The sequence below is a fragment of the Mustela nigripes genome, chromosome 18 (genome assembly GCF_022355385.1).
Source record: "Mustela nigripes isolate SB6536 chromosome 18, MUSNIG.SB6536, whole genome shotgun sequence".
NCBI classification, from domain to species: domain Eukaryota; kingdom Metazoa; phylum Chordata; class Mammalia; order Carnivora; family Mustelidae; genus Mustela; species Mustela nigripes.
In genome coordinates this window covers 6,733,570-6,758,065 of record NC_081574.1, presented here as the reverse complement: position 1 = coordinate 6,758,065, position 24,496 = coordinate 6,733,570, and the positions used below count along the sequence as shown (strand labels likewise).

Below are 24,496 nucleotides of genomic sequence, written 5' to 3'. Positions count from 1 at the left end.
ATATAGAAACTAGATACGTATGCTATAAGTAGGAAAACTTTGGTGTGTTTAGCCATGTGTCATTGCTAATCAGTGAACCATATTTACTGCTATTAAATAATTCAAGAATTTATTTGGTAAAATCTTGGCTACATTTTTCTTATCTAGTCCATTCCTCTGCATAGGCATTCCTAGGTTGGTCTACCTGTCAAAGGGGCATTAGGTTACCAATGGAATGAAGGTTACTAATCAACTGATCTAAAAATGGGGCAATTACTCTGGATAGTCCAGGTGGGCCACGTGTAATCACAGGGGCCCTTAAGAGTGGAAGAGGCAGAAGAGAAGAAGCCAGAGGGAGGTGACCTCAGAAGAAATGCACATTTTACTCAGAGAGATGCCTCACTTTGAGGACAGACAAAAGGGGCAAGGAGCCTAGGACTGTGAGTAGACTAGAGGAGCTAGAAAAGGATACTTCAGGCATTCTATCATCGTTATGATTATAAATGTAAATGGCAAATTATTTGGAAATTCAGCATTTATATTTCCAAGTAGGGAGTTCATTTCCTAACACCCCATAAGGGTTCGTAGTGTCATTACACTTCCTCCTCCTGCTTCCCTCCCCCTCTGGCTTGCAATTTCCTCCCTAAAGAGGGAGTGGTGCTTCGACCACCCAGAAACCTCCAAGAGGCTTTTTATTGCCTTAACGAGGAAAGTAATAGGAACTGTGCACAGGATGCAAGTTTTTCCTAGTTCAGACACAACCAATCCTTAGAAAGCCAGAAATATAGTACTTCAGTTTAACCAGCTTCAAGGACGTTAAAAAGCAGTAACAACAAGCTATAGAGAAAGCTTGTGGCTGCACCTCTGACACATGAAACTCGTCCTGTTTGCCCTCCTTGCCGTGCATTCCTGCTACTTCCCTTGTATGATCCTAACTTGTTGCTTGTTTTCAAGAAAACAGAAATGTCCTTGTGTATATTTCATTGAAGGACTCTTCTACACGAGTGCAGTAAATATGCTCACTATTTAGAAAAATGAGTAAATCTGAAAGTTTGCTTCTTGGGGGTTAGGCCAGTTTGGCCCTTCCTTGACAGAGACCCGTAAATCCAAATAATCAAGGTTTTGGGTTTGCACGGCAACATAGCTTATGGACACCTTCTCATGTTCATAGTTTCCCATGATGCAGACATGGATTGACAGACGATAATTAACTTGCAGTATGTCTGTTTGTGGTATGTGGTATCTGTCTCACCGATGTCTTATATACAGATGCATTTTATGTCGGGAGTCCTGGAGGCCGAGTGGAAGGGCTGGGTTACAGTATTTTAAAGGTGGTGGAGGAAGGCTTAACTGAAGAGCCATTATTGGATGGATATAAGGGTCGTGGGAATATTCATAGTGGAGGGAAGATCCAGGTAAAGTTACCGAAGCAGCTCCATGCCTGGCATCTTCAGCAAACCCCAGAGAGGCCCGTGTGGCCAAAGCAGAATGAGAAAACAGGAGGGATGGATTGGGATGGAGTCTGAGAGTCGTGGAACGCCGTGCTGAGTGTGTAGTGGGACGTCATCCATTTAGAGACTTTTATTCTGAAGGGAGTAGAGGATATTTGCAGGTTTGGGCTGAAGAGAAGCAGTATCTCCCTTCCCTTGTGGAAGAATCACTGGCTGCCATATAGAGAATGGACTGTCCCAAGAGGAGAAGGAGGGAAGTCAGTCAGCACTCTTGTTGTAGCCCTGAGGCGCCAGAGGGAGGCTCAGATGGGTTAGTGGCGAGAGAAGTGGGGAGAAGTGGTCTGGTGCTGACCGTACTTGGAAGATTGGGGCTGCAGAAGGTCTAGATGGATGGGCACGTGGGTTTGAGAGAAAAAGAGGATTGAAGGAGGAATGCAGTTGTCGCCAAGACAACGGGGAACACTGACTTGCTGTCACATGAGCCGGGAAGCCTACAAGAGCTTGCTCGGGAGGGAGGCCGGCAAGGGAGACCAGAGTGCACTTTTGAAGATGTTGTAGAGACTTACTAGGAATCTAAACAGAGTTGTCCGGGGTAAGAAATAGGGTATATGAGTCTTGATTTTGGGAGGGAGGCACACGGCTGGCTGAACGGATTGAGGAGCTGTTGATAATTTGTAGCGAGCTCTGAGACTCTGTGAGATCCACAGGGGACAAAGATGACAGGTGTGCACACTGGGAGCTCCCGTGAACAAGGTCCTGGAGAGAGGGGACCTGTGAGAATCAAAACCTAAAACAAGAATCTATAGGGGCGCCTGGGTGGCTCAGTGGGTTAAAGCCTCTCCCTTTGGCTCAGGTCACGATCTCAGGGTCCTGGGATCAAGTCCCACATCGGGCTCTCTGCTCAGCAGGGAGTCTGCTTCCCCCTCTCTCTCCGCCTGCCTCTCTGCCTACTGTGATCTCTGTCTGTCAAATAAATAAATAAAATCTTTAAAACACAACAAAAACAAAACCAAGAATCTGTAGATTTGGGGATGTAGTGAAGACAAGCATGAAGGAGAGGGAGGCGGCCGCTGCTTCCAGCCCTGCGGGTCGCTCAGGAGAAGAGGGAAAATTTATCTTTGATTTTATTTATGTGGTGGTCATGGCTGATTTCCATGGAGGGTTGAGGCAGAATCTGACTGGAAAGGTGGGAAAAGTTTAAGTAGGAAGGAAAAGAAGGGAATGGCAGACAGTGTACGTAGTTAATGCTTTGAAGGAGTTTGGCTGCAGAGGTCAACAAAGACACAGGTGAGGAGCTGTGTGCACAGCCTGACCCACGATGACGTTTGTCGTGGAACAGCCTGCAGAAGCGTGGCCTTAACCGGGAAGCACTCTCAATGGTGATGGTTTATGAGACGCATCTTAGGGGCTTCTTACCCTCCCACACTCCATGTCATCTTGGCAGAAAAGAAAGGTCCCAGAGAAGCATGTCTGCATTCGATGGACCACAAGTAGATTACATTTTAAAACAGAAATAATCGCACAAACTACCGTTGGGGCAGAATGGCACCATCTCCATTGACAGTGGGAGCTGGCCATGTACCTCAAAGCCAGGAGATGTGAAGAGATACACGTATTAACGTTAAATAAAGAGACGGCAGTGCCAAAAGCTTAGGGAATAGTTCATCCCGAACTTGTGGGGTTTTTTTTTCCCTTTATGTATGTATGTTTAATGCTTCAGTAGTTCTCAAAACGAAATTCAAGGCCCCTTCGAGGCTAACCCAGATCACTTTTCTGTAAAACGAGATCCGTGGCAGTGTAGCCTCAATGTGCTGGTTAGAGATGCAGTTCTCCTGGTAAACACTCTGGTTTCTGATTTCACAGTTCTGTGGTGGGGTCCAGAAACACACATTTTTGAACATTCCCCAGGTGATTCTGATGCTGTTGGTCTGTGAGCCAACTGGAGGAAGGGAGAATGTGAGCAAAATTACAGGGTTTTTTAACATTTTTTTCCTACTGATAACACTGTTTTCAATATTAGCAGAGAAGAATCACTCCTTTGGGTGATACGCTTTTATAGACTAACAGAAGCTTTGTACCAGCAGAATGAATTTGGATCCACACTTCAGCTTAGTCTGGGACATAGTTATTGGAGTAATTGTGATGGCTGCGCCATTGCATTAACGGACCAAACCCCGCAGCTGGCTGCGATTGAATCTGAAGGCTCTGGGGGCTGGGTCCAGTTGACTTCAGATTGAAGATGTTGTAAATTGTTTGAGGGCTAAATAGTTCTGATCTTCCACTCATAATCCCGGTTATACTTATTATCTAGCTATAAAAGCTGAGAATGTCGGTGCACCTCGGTGGCTCAGTGGGTTAAAGCCTCTGCCTTCAGCTCAGGTCATAATCTCAGGGTCCTGGGATCAAGCCCCACATTGGGCTCTCTCTCTCTGCCTGCCTCTCTGCCAACTTGTGATCTCTGTCTGTCAAATAAATAGTCTTTTTTTTTTTTAAGATTTTATTTATTCATTTGACAGAGAAAAATCACAAGTAGATGGAGAGGCAGGCAGAGAGAGAGAGAGAGAGGAAAGCAGGCTCCCCGCCGAGCAGAGAGCCCGATGCGGGACTCGATCCCAGGACCCTGAGATCATGACCTGAGCCGAAGGCAGCGGCTTAACCCACTGAGCCACCCAGGCGCCCCTGTCAAATAAATAGTCTTAAAAAAAAAAAAGAATTTATAAAAAAAAAAAAAAAAGCTGAGAATGTTTTCATTATACTGTAGCATAAAATGGAACCTCCTTAGTTTTTATCAGCATAAGATTCTTTTTCTCCCTCTGGGCTCTTGAAAACATTTATAAACTAAGCTATAATTTTCTACATGTAGGAATTGTGACAATTGGAGAGGAAAAGAAAATTTGCACCGTCTCTGAGAACTTCCTGAGGATGTGTGAGTCCACTGAGGTAAATGTTTTTAAAGCTGTTTCTGTTGTCCAAATTTTAGCTTCATTTTCGTAGTTGAAAAAGACATAATTAAAACTATTGAATTTTCCCCTTTTCACCTAAGGAGCAATTGTACTTACAGTGATGTTACGCAGGGGGACTGGAGAATAAATATGAATTTCAATAAAAATTATAACCAATATATATTTTCTAGAAACTATCATGTTCACAAAAGTTGAACATTCTACTGTTACCTTTTAAAAATGTAGCCTTACGTAGTTAAAATATTACTGAAGACCATCATTACTAATGATGCTCTCATCTTTGTAGTAAAAGTATAGTAAAATGATGCAGTTGCAAAGACTTAATTTGCAGGAGAAAAGATACTGTAATGTTTTCAGATTGAGCTACGGATGTATCAGTCCCTTAATGTAAGTGCACTTTTCTTAAAGATGTACGAAGTTCTTATTCGTAAGGCGGCAGCAGTCCGGATCTCTCTTCTGCTTGTAACTCGATGCGTGTTTTGATTCTCTGCGGTTTCCTTTGCAGCTGAACATGACCTTCCACTTGTTCATTGTGGCGCTTGCTGGGGCTGGGGCCGCAGTCATTGCTATGGTAAGACCTTGTGCTCTGGGGCTTGGTTTTTCAATTTGAAGGACAAAGCGATTTACTTGTTGAGATGAGCTTTTATCCCCAAATCTGAAGTCCATAGGAATCCTATTTATTTTAATATCAGTTTAAAAAGGTGGGGTAGGGGGAACAGGGAACAGTAGGCAAATAAGTAAGTGAAAAACAAAGCTTAACCTGAAAAAGTGTTATTGTTACACTAGAGGTAGTATTTGGGAAGCAGTTTAAGGATTAGAATACTCAGTCATATCGGTAACATTAACAAAAATAAGTAAATTCATCATGTCACAGATACTAGGTCCCTATTAACATGACAGACCGTCTCTGGACCATAGAGGTCTGTATCAGTGTAATATTCTAGGTAATCTAATCAGTCCCTTAACTTCCTTTTCTCCTCCTGATTTAAGGACATAAAAAAGCCATATGGAGTCACTCATGGAAAAAAGGTTGATTTATTCTTCTTAACACAGATATCAATAGTTTCCTGCTATTTCTTTGATATCTATATTTGTTCAGAAATGCTAAGAACACGCTTTTACTGAGTTTTGAGGACCTACACTGTTCCAGTTTGTCTCTTCCTTGGTACAGTTTGCTCCTGGACGCCCAGAGACCAACAGCGGACAAACACTCAGAGCATCAGTGATAGTTTTCACAGCCAGTGTCTGCTGCTCCTTATTTTTGCATCGTAGTGTGCAAAGTAATAATACAAAAGTGAAGTGGTAGAGAGCTCTAGAATGCTCCCTGTAACCTCACAAATATAGCCAATTCAGTATGCAAAGATGATGAATTAATTTGAATCTATTTAATTCCTTCCCTTATGGTGCCAATACACTGAGTTTTCAGATATTTTGTTAATTTAGTATCATGCTCATTGCTCAGCATTTGAGATAGAGTGTATAAGCCTCTACATAAGAATTTTATTTCCAAATGAGGAACTTAATAAGATCATGGTGGCTAATTAATTGGAGGGGTCACAATAATACAATAAGCAAGGGCTTTATAGTCTCAGCCTAAAATCAGGTGCTAAGATACACCCTGGAGAAACAGGTCATGTTCTGGGGATGATGGTTCAAGTTCCCATGGTCCCAAGCAGCACCCAGCCCGGCCGTGAGACAAGAGGAAAACATCTCTTCATACACACATTCCCGTGCAATGGGTAATTGTTAGGGACTTGTGCTTGTTCGGGCAGCACACTCTAGTGTATAAGAGGTCTAGCAAAGCACTTTTTGTAAAGAGAGAGGTGTGTGATAAAGCATGTGTTCATATTTGCTACGTGTGTGTGTGTAAAACTGTAAAAATGCATACCATTAGGCATACATTAGTAAAAAGTACTTGTATAAATGAATAATATACTTAAATGTCCCCAGAAATGCTTACTCTGAAATGATTCTATTATCAAAAAGATCTTAAGATAATAGAAATTCAGATGCTATGTATTTCTTAAGGAATCTGTGCTTTGCATAAACTCAGATACTAAGTTATAAATAAATTTTATTTCAAACTATAAGAGTTTAGAATATTATTCTTAAGTACTAGCATCCTTTTGACTATCTAAATAAATGCATAGCATAAATTCCTTAAGAAATAAATAACATCTGACTACTGATTGACATCGGTATTTCCCACTCATTAGCTCTGATAGTAGTTACAATTTTAGGAGACAGGAGGAATATAACAATAGTTATTGCTTCTGCTCCTGGTACTAATACTAGTTCCAATAGTACTGATGTTTGCTCATATTTCTTTAAGCCTTGCTCTGTTGAAAGCACCGCCAAATGGTTAAGCACATAAATACATTCAGCAGTCATAATATAGCCATGTCACTAACCTCATCCCCAACTCCTTTGGCACTCGAAGTACACTACCATCATTACTTCTGTTTTAGAGATGAGAAAAATGAGATGAATCCTTCTCTAGCAAAATATTTAAAACGTCATCTAAAATTTAAGGCAAAGATGGTAAGAATTTGTACGAAGACTAATGTAATCTACTCCATTTGATTTTTTGAAGGCATTAGAAAGTTCTGTAGACGCTAACAGAAGGGGTCTGCTTGGCTTTGTGCCAGGTTCCGGGGACCTCTGTCCACCTGCCAAGGGACAGTCAGAGCCTGGCAGCTGGTGTCCCCTGAGGCGAGAGGAAATGTCTGAACACGACTGCGAAGTGCCTATTTCTGAACTAGAAGGACGCTGAAGCTCTTTTCAGTATTTCACTCAGACATATTTAATAATAATTTAGGGTTATATATTTTCAGGAACCTTCAGGAAGGTTTATATACATCTCAAAATATATTCATTCGTATGAAATGTATTTTGAGTATCCACTACTTGCCAAACACTCTCCGCAGTACTTAATGTCTTCTGAGCAATGCGGCACAGTCCCACGTGAATGTGGTCGTGTCTGTAGCCTCTGTTCAGTCCTCATGGATGTGGTGATGAAGCCTGTGATCACCATGGAAGTGACAGGGGACAAGAGTACAGCTCACAGCTCTTGCTTGCATGTGGCTTACGATTTCCACTACACAAAGTGCAGAATTTCAGAGGAAACAGAACATTCTGAAAATTCTTACTGGTATTCTTCTTGGTCTGCATCGTTTCCCATATTGCTGTGTCAAAATTGTCATTTTTTTTTCTACCTGCCTGTTGACTACCTTCACATATCACAGCAGTCTCCATTTAGAATGGACTTTGTGTCCGTGATGTCGATCTGTCCTTTTCTAAAACCATCCTACCTCCTGTCTTTCAGTGTACTCTTGGCTAATCAAATTGTTAGTGTTCTATTTTATTAAATTACGGACAAAAATATTGCCCACCCTTTAGAACTCAGATCAAGTAAATAATTAACAATGTAGTTTCCCTTTCATATTCACCCATCAAAAGCCGTCATTTGGAAAACTGCTTTGTCTCTCTCTATGGACCAGGAATGAGGTAAAGGGAGGAAAAACAAACAAGTGATCTCAGCTGAGTGCTTTCAAGTCCAAACAGGAACTTCATGACTTGAGTAACTATGCTACTCGAGATAGATCAGGAGCTTCCTTTGTAAGCATGCACTCTTCGGGCTATTGCGAATGCATGCAAACCTACAGAATCCATATGGCACAGTACTTGCTCTCCTGTAGTTTGCAATCTAAAGGAAACTGCAAAATTCAGCTCATGGAAAATTAACTTGACAATTAAATCTGCAGATTTATTTGGGGGTTTCCATGATCCCTCCTTCTGTTGCACGGCAGGCAATACCATAACCGCCCATTAATTCTAAGTTGTTTAGACTCAAACAGTGTAAGAGACCATTTTCTGTTAGGGACGGGAAAGCACAGATACAGGATCATGAGATGTATAGTATGTTGGTGTGGGTAGGTGAGGGCAAAATGAACAGGGAACATCACATAAAGATTAAGAATCAATCTTGGCTACTCCAGACTTGAAAAAGAAGGAGAGAAAGAGGTTCTGAAAGGAAGGGAGCGGAGAAGCTGCTGTCATGTAGTCAGAGACGGGAGAAGGAATAACAGATTTTTATTGTTCCTCTTACGGCAGAAGTTCTGCTTCCGTCTTATGAGTCACACAGCCTATAAGCATATAATGTGAACGTCTCTTTCCTTAGAGCAAGGTGTAATGAAGACGCTGAACAGCCTTCCAGTGTAAATTATCTCTGTCTTTGATCAGGTTCACTACCTTATGGTTCTGTCTGCCAACTGGGCTTACGTGAAAGATGCCTGCCGGATGCAGAAATACGAGGACATCAAGTCGAAGGAGGAACAAGAGCTTCACGACATCCACTCCACTCGCTCCAAAGAGCGGCTCAATGCATACACATAAATAAGTCCTTCCTGCCCCTCCCGCCATTCAGATGCATTGGTGTTTAATGAAGGGCCATCCAACCACCCAATCTTTGGAGAACTAAAACGGAAGTGCTTCTCATCAACGATGTGTAGGGTGACTTAGGAATCACCCGAACACCATTCCTTGCTGTTTAGCACTTCATTTCCTAATTGGTTAAATTGGTGTGATCAGATCTCTTCTACAAGCTCCTATCCAGCCTTTTCCTTTTTTTAAATTTCTCAAACTCATTACTAATGCTGTCAGATTGGAGATACTAACATTGTCAAATGCAGACATTTATTTGATTTTTTTAACTGCTTCCCATGTGTTAATACAGAACACCTTTTGCATTATTTCTTATGTTTTGGAAAGAAAAATAGCTTTTTATACTTTTTAGTTTTGATTTCAGTAACTAGTTTAACTACAGGTAACCTTCAAAGGGACCATTGTACATTATGAACAATAGACAGAGACGGTATCGTTAACAACTCTTCTCGGAATCTGGAAATCCTGTCTGGAGATGAGCGGCCACGTTAGTACAGGCCCTGGTTCATGTTTTCATTGATCTAAGGTGCAATTTCTAAATTTGTAAGAGTAGGTTAAAAAAAAAAGAAGTGCTTCTTATCTTTGTTAACATTGTATTTTTTTTTTCTTGATGTACTTAAAAGGTATTTCTCTCTGATTACTCATGTTTATGTTGTGAGCACGTAGAAACAGTGATGCTTATGCACGGCTAGTAGCCTTCTTGAGATTGCGACACCAGACTTACCTTCTAAAACTTAGTATAGAGACAATGTTAATGGAAATACTGTGAACTCTTGAAGAATGATCTCTTTGTGATTTAAGCAGCGGCTGGATTGGAACTTTTAATATGCTAATGTGGAACATTAATTACCTTTACGAAGGTGGTATATTAAGAAATAAGCACAGTAAACCCTCAGAAGTTGTTTTACCTACTTTAAAAGATTTTAACGGATTGCACCTCTGTAAACTATCCCTCCAATGTGTATGATATATTTGAAAAGGCTTCCATTAATATAATAGCTTTGCTTGCAGCCTTCCAATCTATGTTGGTTTACCTGTAGTGTTTTTTAAAGTGTGGTCAGAGGCCACTCTAGAATGTATCCCTTCCAAGTGTAGTGAGATACCTGTGTTTTTATTTGAAGTAAGTCATTTTAACCAAATGTTCATTCATAATCATTTATAAGAAGTACCTATATCAAAGGAATAAAAAAAAAAAAACAATCAGTATTACTGGACCAAAATTGGTGTTTGTTTTAACCTTGACTCTTCTTTTGATTCTTTCTAATGCTACAAGAATGCTGTAAAGTGTCTTTTAAAATGATGTAGCCTGACAAGACATTTTTGTCAGTGTATAAAAATTAGGTAGTATTGTGCACTGATTTGACCATTGTGAAATCTTTTCTCAGTGTAAGTGCATTTCTAATAAAATTTATGAGTGAAACAATCTTTGTACAACGACTAGTCATGCATCATCCGTAATTTTACAAGTTCTTGTAGTAGGTAGCGGGGTATTACTAGGGTTATCTGTGGCATGATTATGCATTCTGTAGTATAATTTAATTAATTTGGGGTTTTGCTTCCTTTTTTTTACATGTAGATGATCTTACTGGTTCAACCTTTTTCTGATATATGCAGTATTACAGATATTGAGCAAAAGTATTAATGGGCTTCTTTAAATTCTATATTATAGTGTTTCAGTTCTGTGTCTTAACAGTTTGTGATGATTTTTAAAACTGTCTTTTAAACTTATGTAATGATGTTGATGCTTTTGGCATTTTTTTTTTCCTGGTATTAGAGTTTGTATTTTCACAAAGAGTGCTTTGTAGCAGGCATTACAATTAATCTGTTTTGTACATAAATGTGCCAACAGCTTGATGGTGGCGTTTTTGAAATGTAGAACAAAGTGCTTGCAAAATGTAATAAATACACTTGTGTACTTTGTGTACTTATTATTAGTTTCTGCAGTGTTTTTTTGTGGTTTTTTTTTTTTTTGGTTTTGTTTTGTTTATTCCTCTTTCCTATGTGTGTGCACTCTTTCCAGACGCACTAGACGCTGTCTTTTTAGGATGCTGCTTTGCTCAGTTGAGCTGCCCTCAAGCTGAACTGAGAATTCTGTGTATGACACGGAGCATAGGGAGGCCAGGGAGCTGGGGAGAGGGCAAAGGTGTGAAGGTTTGGAGGTCATTTAATTTAGCAAAATGATAACAATTCCCGACTTAATGCTATTCCCTTGCCTAATTTCTGTTGTTTTGTGTTTTCTTTAGAGCTTCCTAAACTAGTAGAGAAACAAAAAAGACTAATTCAATTCAGAAAGAAAAATGCTTTCTTGGTTCGCTTCGAAATTTCAAGGTGAGAACACTTAACGTGAAAAATACATATATTTTCCATACTCTTTGTTTGAGTTGTAATTTCTTCTGGCCAAACTAGAAGTGATGGTGGTTTAAAAATAATAAAACAGTGATCAATAAAAATCTTAATTTTCACTAGGCCTAAGTAATTGTATTAGTCTTCAATTATTTATGTATTATTTTAAGTAAGTAATATAAGTGCCTGAAAATGTCAGGCACTTAGGTTACAAATATCTACAGTAATTATAAGCAGATCTGGACAAAATATCTTATGTTTTAAGAAGTCACTTTTGAGAGAATCCCATTCTTAAATAAGAATTTAATTATTAATAGCTTAATTATTAGTAAATAATGTTATTCTTTTTAGTGTTTATGAACTCTTCACATAGCAACAAGAAAATAAAGAATTATATGTTGAAGATTATCAATGTGAACAAAAATTTCACAAGAGAATATTTTTCAAAGAAGCCGATCATTGTAAGATAATTATATTTTTAGGGGCGCCTGGGTGGCTCAGTGGGTTAAGCCACTGCCTTCGGCTCAGGTCATGATCTCAGGGTCCTGGGATCGAGTCCCGCATCGGGCTCTCTGCTCAGCAGGGAGCCTGCTTCCCTCTCTCTCTCTCTGCCTGCCTCTCCGTCTACTTGTGATTTCTCTCTGTCAAATAAATAAATAAAATCTTTAAAAAAAAAAAAAAACATTTTAAAAAAAGATAATTATATTTTTAGAAAACTTAAAAGTCCATTTCTGTTTGTAAAAATACACGTTTATCTTTAAAGCAAGTAATTTCCCTTTGGGAATTTTTTCTCTCCTGGCTTTGTGGAGAAATAAATTGACACATAAGCCTTTTGGGAACTATAAAGCTAATGTGAAGACTGAGGACATTACTCACTTTGAGAAGAAATTGTATGTCAGCCAGCTCTGATGTGGGTGTAATCAGTTTACTTCCTCATGTGAAAACGTAGAAATAGCAGATTCTGGCCTATTCACTCAAAGATCAAGTAAACTTGACTTTTGTGTTATTTTTGCCTTTTAGACAAAAGAGAAAGATATCATTTAAAAGTGTATTTCACTTAAGTCATGCTTCACTTAAGTTTACATACGCTGAGCATGGTGGGACTTGAATTAAGCTCTCGTACCTTGAGAACACTCTGGTCGTTTCCTGCAAGGTTTTCAGGTATCGAATCATCTGAAGTTCCTGAAGGCAAGTCTATAAAAACATGCTAGCGAGCTCGCAGTGAACCTCTTCCTATTGGCTTACGTAAGCCACGGACCTTGAGTTTCTTCTCGCAAAAGTAAATTTACCTCTTGGATCCTTTAGATTCTTTTGCCCTTTCCCACAAAAATCCAACATTGAAAGTAATTGAAAAGAATGTAGAAAATGCATTAAGTTGAAATAATGCAATAAATTGATAAAATTTATAAGTTGATAAAATAAAAATGCAATAAATTGAAAAGAATGTAGAAAATGCAATAAGTTGAAGTGTTAAATTCAGTATTAAATGAATCACTGAAATACATAAAATATTCATTGAAAAAATACCAAAATGAAATAAAACTTACCTAAGCTGCTGTATTTCTAACCTGTGGAAACCCCCATAGAAGGAAACACCAAGCAAAAGAAAACAAACGATGGGGGAATACAAAATAGGAAAGAGAAGAGATCCAAGTAATCCTGCTATTCGGCTTGGAATAAAAGGGAAAAAGAAAAGTCCAGAGTTAATGGAAGATATAAATTGCAGTGGGGGGGAGGCATTTTAAAAAAAGAAGTAAAAATTACAAAAACCAAAGATGACAGACACCAAGAAGAAACAGCCTGAAAAAAAATTTTTTTTAAGTTTTTTAAGTGAAAAAACAGCTGAGACCACAGCTTTTCTTCAGCATTGTCTGCCCTAACTCCATGTACTTGAGCAAACACTCTGGCCTCCAGGTCTTGCAAGATAGAACTCACTTTCCACCCGCAACAGCCCAGGACCCGGCACTACAGGTGCTGGTCTCATGAAGTTGCCCAACATCACTGATCGGATCAGAAAATGGGAATGATGTCTGGGTGTGTTAAAAGTGGTGTAATCTGTTGGCTTCTTTCTTGTTTCAACAATTATTTTTGTCTCCTGAGGGCCACCCTGATGGGGACGGTGGTGTCCCACGACAGATCCAACCCTGTGAGTCAACCCCTCTGACCCATTTCATGTAGATTGCAAGGGGCCATGATCCAAGAAGTGCCTGGAAGGCTGAAGCTGGGTGCATCTGTGTTTGTCACATAGGATACTACTGGGTGTAGGTAAGCCCCAGATTTCTTCTTTGCATCTGTGTTTGTCACATAAGATGCTACTGGGTGTAGGTAAGCCCCAGATTTCTTTGATGGACTTTTCTGGCATATCTAGAAAGTACTGATACTCTTTTCTCAGAAGGATTTACAAAGTTTCACAAAGAACATTCTCATTTCAACATTCCTTTGTTAGTTGATAGGGCAGAGAAGGTTAATTTACGGCATCCGGTAAAAATACACATGACTTACTTCTGGGCTTTCAATTAAGGAGCATTTAGAATTGGCAAGTTCCTTGGTTTCTTAAGATCTTTTTAAATGTTTTTATCACTGTCATTGATTAATCTCTGTAAGAAATCTGTTAATCCCTTGAAACCTTATGTATCACACATATTACAATCTTGTCAATTAATCTGTGAAAGATATAATGGCAGCCTAGCCCTTCACCAGATAGAAGGAGAGGGTTTGCAGAAACGGGAAATGGATTTTAAGGAATTATGACATCATTTAAAGAAAGATTTAATAATCCAGCAGATTACTTTAACACAAACTGAAAGTGCTGCCCCTTCCAAACCTCCCATTCACCTTCTCATCGAACAATAGTACACCACTACCACACAGTACAGCACAAAGCTCTCCAGCCTTTGAGAGAATAAGCTACCCTCACTTTTCTCTCCGTAGACTGTATTAGCAACGATTCCTGTGTTACATCATCTTCCTTAGTAGTAGTGAGTAGCATGGGGTCAGGTCTTCAAGAGACAAAGCAATGTCCTGCCTGAGAACGGAATGATAACAAGCCAGCAGTCTTCCTGAATTATGCCTTCCTGGTCTTACAATAGTTACACTTTCCAAGCCCCCTGAATCATACCTAGTCAGTAATACACCCAGTAGATTGGAGACAACGATGTGACAAATGCAAATGATAGAAAAGTCGTGTTGTAAACATAGAGTTTTACAGTATTTATACAAGTCAACACTATTAATTTTAAGATTTTTCCCCCCTAATTTCTTAATTTCCACTACCTAACATGCAAGATCATCAGGTAATCCTACCTTTCCACAGATAGAGTATCTATTGATTTATATAAAAAGTATAAACTTAGTGCTTGAAGTAACAAGTATGCACTAAGCCAAGTGGAGACTTCAGATGTTAACGTATCACTTGACAAAGCACTTACAGGGTCGGTGCTTATTTTCTGGGTGCGCTCTGCCCCCTTCCATGCACTCTAAAATCATAATTTTCCAATAACTGTACACCATGTATATCTTAAATTGTATGCATTCCACTTCCGGCTTCTGTTTGCTGCTTTTCCTGCTCACTCACTGCTCTGGGACCATGTATCCATTGATCTTGTTGTTCCCCTTATGTCCTCGGGCTTTCCGGTAGCTAGCTTATGTGACACAGTCCCTCATTGCAATCACTCCCTTGGCAAGTCCTCATCCCCACTGACCATGTGTTTTCCTTAAACTCTCACAGTGAAGTGCCACGCTGGTTTAATTCACCTTTCTGTCCGCCTTTGAACCCGTGTCCCTAACATGGCTGAAGAGAACCACACCCCGCCCAATCTCACTCATGTTAAGATGCGCCCTCAGGGCTGTCAGTAAATCGACTCCATTTTCCCTAGAACAAGGGTTGGTAACTTTCGGTCAAAGATCACATAGTGAATCTTGTAGGTTTCATGGACCATTCGGTCTTGGTTTTGTTGCAGCTTCTTATCTCTGATATTGTGGTGCGAGAACACCAATTGGAGTATGTAAGTAAGTGGTCATAGCTGTGCTGCAGAACAGCTTTGTTTCCAGAAACAGATGGTTCCCCGTAGTTAGCCCGAGGGCCAGAGTTCGCTGATCCTGCTCTCTAAGCATTATTCTGTTTCCCCAGATGGTTACTGTAACATAGCTTTCTGGTATCAGACTTCTCATCAAACACTTTATTTCAATCCAGACTTAGAAACTGCTTCCTATATCAGAGGGAGAAGTGAGAGATACCCAGAAGAACATATCCTTAATTTCCCATCACTAGTAAATCTGTATTAATATGTATAATGTCTACTTTTTCTCTTTTTAATGTGGATGAATTACTCATTGCTCAGGCCAAACACACTTGATGTATTCAAGATCCCATATCATCTGCCCACTTCAGGGGAGGCATCCCTCCGGCAAATTTTCCCTCTCTTCAACCTCCCCCGAATCACCCATTTTTCACTCTCTAACGGCTCACCCCAGTAACAAAAACCAAGCACCGTCTCTTGACTCTTCTTCTTCCTGTCTCCAGCCTATTTCTCTGTTCTCCTTTATGGCTCATCTCTATGAAAGAGATGTGCAGTCCCCTCCAATCACTCCCCTGTCGTTTTCTCTTAACCCCCGTACACGTGTCCCTTGAACTCAACACCCTGTGGAAATTAGTCTTGTCAGAGGAACACATGTCATCCGGATTGTGAAATCAATTCCAGTGCCCTGTTCGCAAGTATCCATTCACTTTCTGTTGAATATTTATTGAGACCACCCTACAGCCACGGGGATGTAGCAGAGGATTAAAGGTAAAAAATCTTTGTCCTTTTGTGATTTATCCTCTGATTCAGGGAAACAGACACTAATAAAAGTAAATCATTCCGAAATAAAGTATTTTTTTTAAAGATTGTATTTATTTATTTGACAGAGATCACAAGTAGGCAGAGAGGCAGGCAGAGAGAGAGAGGAGGAAGCAGGCTCCCTGCTGAGCAGAGATCCCGGTGCGGGACTCGATCCCAGGACCCTGAGAGCATAACCTGAGCCGAAGACAGAGGCTTACCCCACTGAGCCACCCAGGCGCCCCCCGATATAAAGTATTCTTGAGATGAGAGATGCTATGGAGAATAATAAATTAGGTAACATACTCAGGGGATGTTACAAGGTAGGGCTGGGGTGGAGAATCTTCAGAAGTTTCATTAAAAAGATAACATTTGAGGGGTGCCTGGATGGCTCAGTGGGTTAAGCCTCTGCCTTCGGCTCAAGCCATGATCTCAGGGTTCTGGGATCAAGCCCCGCTTTGGGCTTTCTGTTCTGCGGGGACCCTGCTTCCCTTCCTCTCTCTCTCTGCCTACTTGTGATCTCTGTCTGTCAAACAAATAAATGAAATCTTTAAAAAGAAAAAAAAAAGATAGCATTTGAGTTAAGACACGAAAGAGTTAAGAAAGTTGTGTAGCTATCTGGGAAGGAACATTCTGAGCAAATGGAATAGTTGGGAAAACACTGTTACTGGAGGTAGAAATGAAACCAGGGAGGATGAGCAAAGGAAAAATAATTAAGTGAGGGGATGAGGGAACAAATTGCTTAGGGCCTTGCAAGACTCTGGCTACTTCTTACTGAACTTGGAAGCAGTATTTGACACAGTTGGTCATTCCCTCCAACTTGATGTGCGTTCTTCAAGTGGATTTCAGGAGGCTCCTGCTCATGGTTTTCCTACCAGCTCCCTGGATCTGCCTTTTTAATGTTCTTTGTCATTCTTCCTCAGCTGTATAATCTTCTAATACTGTAATCCTGTCCCCATGTCTCAGTAAACAACCTCTAATCTCATGATGAGAAATACCTTCTAAAAACTGATGGCTTGAAATTTATCTTTTCAGTCCAGAATCTTCCTCTGAAATCCAGACTCATTCATCCTAGGGTATCGACATGTTCCCCAGGCTATCTAACAGACCCCTCAGATTTAACAGGTGCCCAGTTACAGGGCTGGTCTTGTCTCAAGAAGCTGTATCTCCTCCGCTTCAGGAAAAAAGGCCATACTTCGGTTTCCTTAGACCCAAATACTAGACTCCATTCTTGACTCTCTCTCTCTCATGCTCCCTAGGAGTTATACCTTCCAAATATATCTAGAAGAAGACCTTCCTGACTTCCACTAAGCAAGAGACTGGGGTTTTTGTTGTTGTTGTTGTTGTTGTTGTTTTGCACTGATTATTCCAAGACATTACTGACTGGTACCCCTGCTTCCATCCCGTTCCTTCCCTTTCCAACCTTCTTTGCTCATCCCAGCAGTGCAAATATCCCCTTAAAAATGAAGGCAAATCAGGTCACGAACTTGCATCCATCCCTTGAAAGCTCTGGGTACCTTAGGAGACTGCCATCGATTCAGGGTTTCCGGGAGGTGGGGTCCCTTCGTGCTCCCTCCCTCTAGCTGTTCTTGGCGGGATTTGGTTCTTAGTAGGCTGTGCTCTGACACCTCACCTCTGCCCAGGAGGCTGAGGGAACTTCCAAGGTATTGGAAGCCCCTGGTCTTTGTTGGGATGGTAAGTATAGTTTGTCAAAACGCACGAACCTGTACACTCACATCCATGAGCTTCCTTTGATGTACATTGTGAATCGTGATGATACCTCAACAATCAGATTAAACGGGGGTGCCTGGGTGGCTCAGTGGGTTTTAAGCCTCTGCCTTCGGCTCAGGTCATGATCTCAGGGTCCTGGGATCAAGCCCCGCATCGGGCTCTCTGCTCAATGGGGACCCTGCTTCCTCCTCTCTGTCTCTGCCTGCCTCTCTGCCTACTTGTGATCTCTCTCTGTCAAATAAATAAATAAAATCTTAAAAAAAAAGAAAAACCCAATCAGTTTAAACAAAATTAAAATCAGAAGAAGAAACAGAGAGAAAGTTAAGAGCAGCTTTCTGCGTTCAGATCTTGTTTCCATCGTTGTGATCTTGGAGAAGGTAGCAGTCTCTTTTTGTTTGTTTGCACATCTGTAAAACTGAAATTAGGATAATAAGGGTACCTACTTCATCAGTTTTGCATAATAATACATGTGAGGTCACTGGCAGATGGTGAGATCATTACATTTCTCTGTGTCTCTGATAGCAAATAATGTCAACTTGATCATTGGATTTGGGGGCTGAGATGGACTTTATTGGTCATTTGTTAATTTCTTATTTATAAATAAATAGGCTCAGAGACATTGGATGACTTGCCCTAGAACATATAATAATTTATCTAGCCACCTCATACTCTATCTCAGGCTTTCTGTTATGATTCAACTGAGTGAAGCGTAGCAGAAGTGGGAAGCACCATGCTTTATGTCCCGGATTTCTGCAGGACTTTGGGCTGAGTGTGTCACCGTGAACATGACGTCCCCGTAAAAAAATTAAAGGCACAGTATAACTAAGTATATTAAACCGATAACAGCTTGTTTCATATTAAACTATTTTCATCGACATCTGCCCAAATGACAATTTTTGCTATTTACCATTTTCCCATCGTGTTCATGAGAAAAGGGGAATCTATGTTTATAATCTTATGCTAAAAAGCAAAACAGTTGGCCTTCTATCATAGGCTTTTTTGTAAAACCAGTGTTTTAAATTAGTCATAGTTAAAATGGCAAAATTTTTACCAAAAAAATAGAATATCTGTGTTTGAATGAAAGATTTCCTTATGTGGTACTTTTAATAATAATATTCTGTGAAGGAGTTGGCTGATGATTACAGCTGGTTGTGGCTGATTAATCTATAAGTGATTACGTACCAGAGGGATATCTTTTTAACTGTTTATAAATAGTATTTCGTATTTCAGCCCTTAGATTAAAAAATATCATAAAGGCATAGGAAGAGTCTTGTGTCTGGTACCGAAACCCTTGTGTACTTAGGGATCTCATAATTTCAGATTTTTATTAATAGAGAAATAGCTTAAACCTCAAACATTTCCAGTGATGAGCATATTGAGATAAAAATATGAGTTAATGCATAATCAGATGTGAATGTAACATAATTTTAAATAGGAACATCTTTTCTTTTTCTTTTTTTTTTAATAAATTACATGGTTTAGGGGCACATACTTTTTTTTTCCTAAGATTTTATTTATGTATTTATTTAACAGAGATCACAAGTAGGCAGTGAGGCAGGCAGAGAGAGAGGGGGAAGCAGGCTCCCCACCAAGCAGTGAGCCCGATGTGGGGCTCCATTCCAGGATCCTGAGATCATGACCTGAGTCGAAGGGAGAGGCTTAACCCACTGAGTCACCCAGGCATGCTGGGAACTTTTTTTTTTTAACCTTTTTTTATTCTTTGTACTTCAACATACCACTGAAGAGCCACTCTCAGAACGCAGAGACATAGTGGGCATGTGACTATCCTTTTTGTTGAGGTAAGCTCATGCTCTCTTCTGGTCATTTTAGTACAGTAGCTCAACCTATATGATCAGTTACACATAGGTATATGTATTTCCATACTGTCATAATATCTACAGCTTTAATAACCCTTTCAAAGGTCCTGAGACATTTTTATCACCTTTTTTGTAATTATCTTCTAGAATTTATATCCTAGGAAACTGACACTAGTGTCTTTCAATGACCTGTCTTAGGGTAACTTTGTAACTGATTTGAGAATGCAAACCTTAGGCAGCAGGTTAACACACTATTTTATTGTATTTCTATGTGTACCTCATTATTTTCAATTCAAATTTTGCTTGAAAGAAAGTTTACTGTGGCTGGTGAAGTTTCTTTGATGTACATTATAGCAGCTACTTGAAGAATGGAAAACCAACCTGAATGGTGTGCTTTTGGGGTAAGCTCACCATTTGACATAAAATATTTTCCCTTAGTAACAGTAAATAAATTACCTAGGGAAGGGATTAGGTCTACGGTTCATAACACCAGAGCTATTTGGACATATGTCTTATTTGGTAGAACTTTACCTTGGCCAAGGACAATAGGTCATGAAGGAATATTTGTCTACAAGCTTTCTGAAAGTATGTTGACTTGCCTATTTGGCTTTTAAATGTGTTTACTTATTTAATGAGGAGTGTGGCCCATCAAAACTGTTCAGTTTGTGTACATCTTGATTTTTGTTTTATAGCTTTAGAGAAGCCTCTCTATTTGAAGAATTCTATGACAGATTTCACCTTCAATTATACTAAAGAAAATCTCTATGAAGAGGAGAGGGTCCCCAGATACCAGAGGGTCCCCAGATGTCAATATATATGTATAGATACATATATATATAAAATACAATGTTATATTATATATATGTAGTAAAGATATATCTATGGCTTTCCATTGCCTATCTAGCTTTGTAAAATGATACTGTAAAAATTCTGTCAATTTTCTCCCAACAGTTGAGTTTATTCTCAATTGTGATGAGGAAAACGGACACAGCTGTCTTTGGATGCAGTTAATCTAGCCTCTTACACTGTGAGTGTCTCTAGGAGGTTCAGGATGGGCCACCAGTCATGTTAGGTTTTGTACTGAATAGGTAAGAGATGACTGAACGTCAAAGGTCAGCTCACCAGTCTTGTTTGACCATATGAGTTGGGGTGAACAAGGGAAAAGAAACTCAAATCCTTGTCCATGTTGCTTTATCTGTAACACAGGAGAGATAACAATACCAATCTTATAAAGTTTTAGGGAGTAACAAATTGTGCATATATGTATACACACACAAACACACACACACCTTGAGCAATCCATCAGATCCACCATCAAATGGTGCATCTATTAGAACTTGGCTTAATGTAGGCAAAATGTATTTTAGCTATGAAATTATGTATTGGCTATCATTCATCATTCACAAAATATTTATTGAATACTTTCTATGTACCAAACACTGTTTTCAGGCTTGTATATATCATTGTAGAAAAGACACTGAGATTCTAGCCTCTCTGTGGATTTTATTCTAGCAGTGGATACGGATTCTTAGGTTAATTTAGGCAAGGAATGATGATACTTCTGATCATTGCAATAGCAGTAGAAGTAATGTGAAGTGGCCAGATTTGGGAAATACTGCTAAGGTAGAGCCAGGAAGATTTCTTCAAAATAAGAGAAGTGTTTGAAAGAAAAAGAAAAAAGACAAAGTTAATCTTATATTTAAGTTTTACTCATAAGGCCAAAACTTGGAAGCAACCAAGGTAAATATGGGAGCGAGATGTCTTTGAGTAGGTGAGTGAATGAACAGACTGTGGCCCATCCAGACAATGGGACATTTATGACTCGGCACCAAGATGAGATGAGCCGTGAAGCTTGGCGCTTGCCAGGGCCAGGGATGGGAGCATTACCTGTAAAGAGTACTTGGAGCTTTTCTGCCTTTCTTCATTCCTTTGGTCACTGTTCACAAATTTTCATAAGGGGACATGTGTCGTAGTGCCTGGTTGATGGGTCGATTGAAGAACTAGCACTTGAATTCATTTCTTAAAGCTGTTTTAACACATTGTCACTACTTTGGTGCCTTAAAACAATAGAAGTTTATTTTCTTATACTTCTGGATGCCTTAAGTCTGAAGAAGCCATTCCATGTCCTCTCCTGGCTTCCGGTGGCTGCCACCATTCTTGTGTTCACCGGCCTGTGGCTATGTCATTCTGATCTCTGTGTCCCCTTCACATCAGCTCCTCTTCTGTGTCTTACACCCTTCTTTTTTCTTTTGAGGACACTCTCCATTGGATTTGGGACCCACCCTAATAATCCAGAGTAATCTCCTTTTGTGATCCTGAATTACATCTGTCAAGGCCCTTTTTCCAAAGAAGATCACATTCAGAGAGTCTGGGTAAACCTATTTTGGTAGTATGGCCATAGATTGGGTAAACCTATTTTGGGTGCTGTATTAGCTCAGCTTGCCATGACCAAGTACCACAGACTAGAGGGCTTAACAGGAATTAGTTCTCTTGCAGTTCTGGAGGCTGGACGTTCTTGATCAGTGTACCAGCAGGGTCAGATTCTGGTGTAGGCTCTTCCTGCAAATGGCCCTAGACCCTCGTGTCTTCATGTGACACAATGCTCTGGTGCCTCCTCTTATAAACATACCAATCCTGTTGGACCAGAGCTATACTCTTTTGTCCTCACTTAGCCTTAATTATTTCCTTAAAGGTCTCATTGACAATACAGTTGTATGGGGCCCTAGGGCTAAAATATGAATGTGGAGAGGGATTCAATTTAATCCCATAGCAAGGAGCCACTGTTCAGCCTGGCACAGAACTGTTCCTTCCTTCCTCCTGTGCTGACTGAGGCAGCCAGGACGGTCCCCTGCAGGCATCGACGACATGGATATGATTCCCCCACTTCCCCACTATGTGTCAACCCTACAATTTCCTTGAGATGTAACACGCTGAGCACTGGGTGCAAATTATGAAGATGAAATACAGTGGTTTTGGAAACTTTGGGGTGGGGTTTTGCCTATTTGCTTTATACTCTGGAAAAGCCCATCTGTGATACAACCTTACAGTTATCGTTCATTACCCGTGGTAGGAGGGTTGGCTTACTCCTTTGAAGTACCACGCCCTGGTTCTGTGGGGCCTTCCCAGCACCATCAAACCGGACATCCATGAGTTAAACTGATATAGGACATGTTTTTACTTTGAGCAGAAAAGCAATTTTAAGACTTCATAGCTGTACATCTCAAAGCATTTTTTTTCCTACAATGCAGGCTATCAGTTCTTGCTATAAATATCTTTTCTTCCAATTCTCTGAGAGTATTTGAAGCAGAGATAAAATGAACAGCAGAACGGGCCCTACCACCTTCAAATGAAGCCCTGCTCAAGATGGCTGGTTATCCCTGCTCGGTAACTAACTGCTTAGTTGTCTTCAGACCAATAGCTGGTTATCTTCCCAAATATTCTCTTTTGCTTATTCTTACCAGTCTTTCATCTCTATTAATCAGCAGACAACCCCCCACACACATCATTACATTAGCACTAATGAGACTAGGCAACATCCTGTCGCTATTATGTTAAAAAATACGTACAAATAAAGAATAAAATGCATGGACAAGAGTCCATTTTTTGGGCTTTTGCATCCAAGCCCAGGGAGTCTGAACTGTTTTTCTTATGGTGCCCGAAGAGCATTCTCTGATTGGGATGGAAGCTGGTGAAGTAATTCAGTTCAGCATTCGGCTAAAGAAACCAGACATTTTTCACAAAATCACAAATACAACGTGAAGGCAGATTGAGAACTAAATGACTGCTGAATATGTTCCCTGCCCAGCTCCTCTGGGCTGTCTGCGTGCGGGGATTTTTCTCACTCCATCTGCTCCTGGCTCCTTGACAGTCCGTTGCTGCCAGCGCCGGGCGCACCAGCAAGGGGGCAAGAGCAGCTCCAGGCGCAGGCGCAGGCGCACACACCGCATCTCCTTCTCCCCCAGCCCTTGATACGGTTACTAAGAAGTGAATAGATTCAGAGGAAATAGCTAATGGTGGGGAGATTTTTGGTAAATAGAGATGAAGGAAAAGGAAAGGCAAATCCTACGTACTCCTCTGGGATAAGCTGAAATAAATTCTGCCCCACCCCCCACCCAGTATTTGGTGCCCAGGAGCCATCCTACAGCGTTATCGCATTAAGAGTGATGCCGAACATAGACCGACTCCAGAATTCGCCTTTTCTGTTGCATCTTTTCTTCAACAAATTGTTTTCAGTATGAGTCTAACTCCAGAGCCTGCAGCAAGCCATCCTATCTAAAAGTTTCAATTACTTCATGTGAAAAAGTCAGCTGGTAAGATCTGATCTATGTGTTAAATGCACTAATGAGAATTTTTTGCTTATTGTTCTATGTGAGTTTCAAGTATTCATAAATTATGGGACATTAAGACTTTTAATAGGTTGTCATTTAGTCAGCTGTTTTGTTTTAAACTCTTTGGAACAGGGACTCTTTTGACTCTATCTTTGTACCCCACGCACACCCACCCCAGAACTTAGCACAGTGCCTCCCAGAGTTCAGCTGAATCGATATGAATGAGTAGGTTTACGTTCTCAGTCTGTAGCTACAGTTTCTCAGAGGAAAGGAGGGACCTTGTTTCAAAATTGGGATTGAACCAATGACGTCACCCAGTGGACTGAAGGAAATCCCACCCAAACTGTAACTACAACAGGAAACTATTGCTAAGTAATCCTCAGGACCCTTGCGAGTGCCCAAATTCCCCAGTTCCACCTGTGCCTTCTCCCTGAAGCGGACACCTACCCATACAAGGATTCTGTGTGACACTCCATTGTCAGCTGTAGGCGGAGGGCTCTGGAAGGTGCCACTTGAGTTGTATCCTTTATAGTTGGGATGGAGACAGAAACTCCCTCTCTCCCTGGTACTCCTCTCTCCAAAGTTAGGTGTGAAGACAAAGTAATACTCTTGGGCAACTGTAAT

General features: G+C 40.4%; 1 protein-coding gene across 2 annotated transcripts in view; it reads left to right on the top strand.

Moving 5' to 3' along the window:
- The window catches only part of GPM6A (glycoprotein M6A), a 340,823-nt gene extending 330,058 nt beyond the window's left edge, over window positions 1–10,765 (top strand). For both annotated transcript variants that reach the window (XM_059384100.1, XM_059384099.1), the window contains exons 5-7: window positions 4,294–4,370; window positions 4,899–4,964; window positions 8,636–10,765. In XM_059384100.1, coding sequence (XP_059240083.1) covers window positions 4,294–4,370; window positions 4,899–4,964; window positions 8,636–8,788 — 296 coding nt within the window. In that variant the 3' untranslated portion in view covers window positions 8,789–10,765. The remainder of the gene's footprint in view (window positions 1–4,293; window positions 4,371–4,898; window positions 4,965–8,635) is intronic.
- Window positions 10,766–24,496: the final 13,731 nt, after the last annotated feature.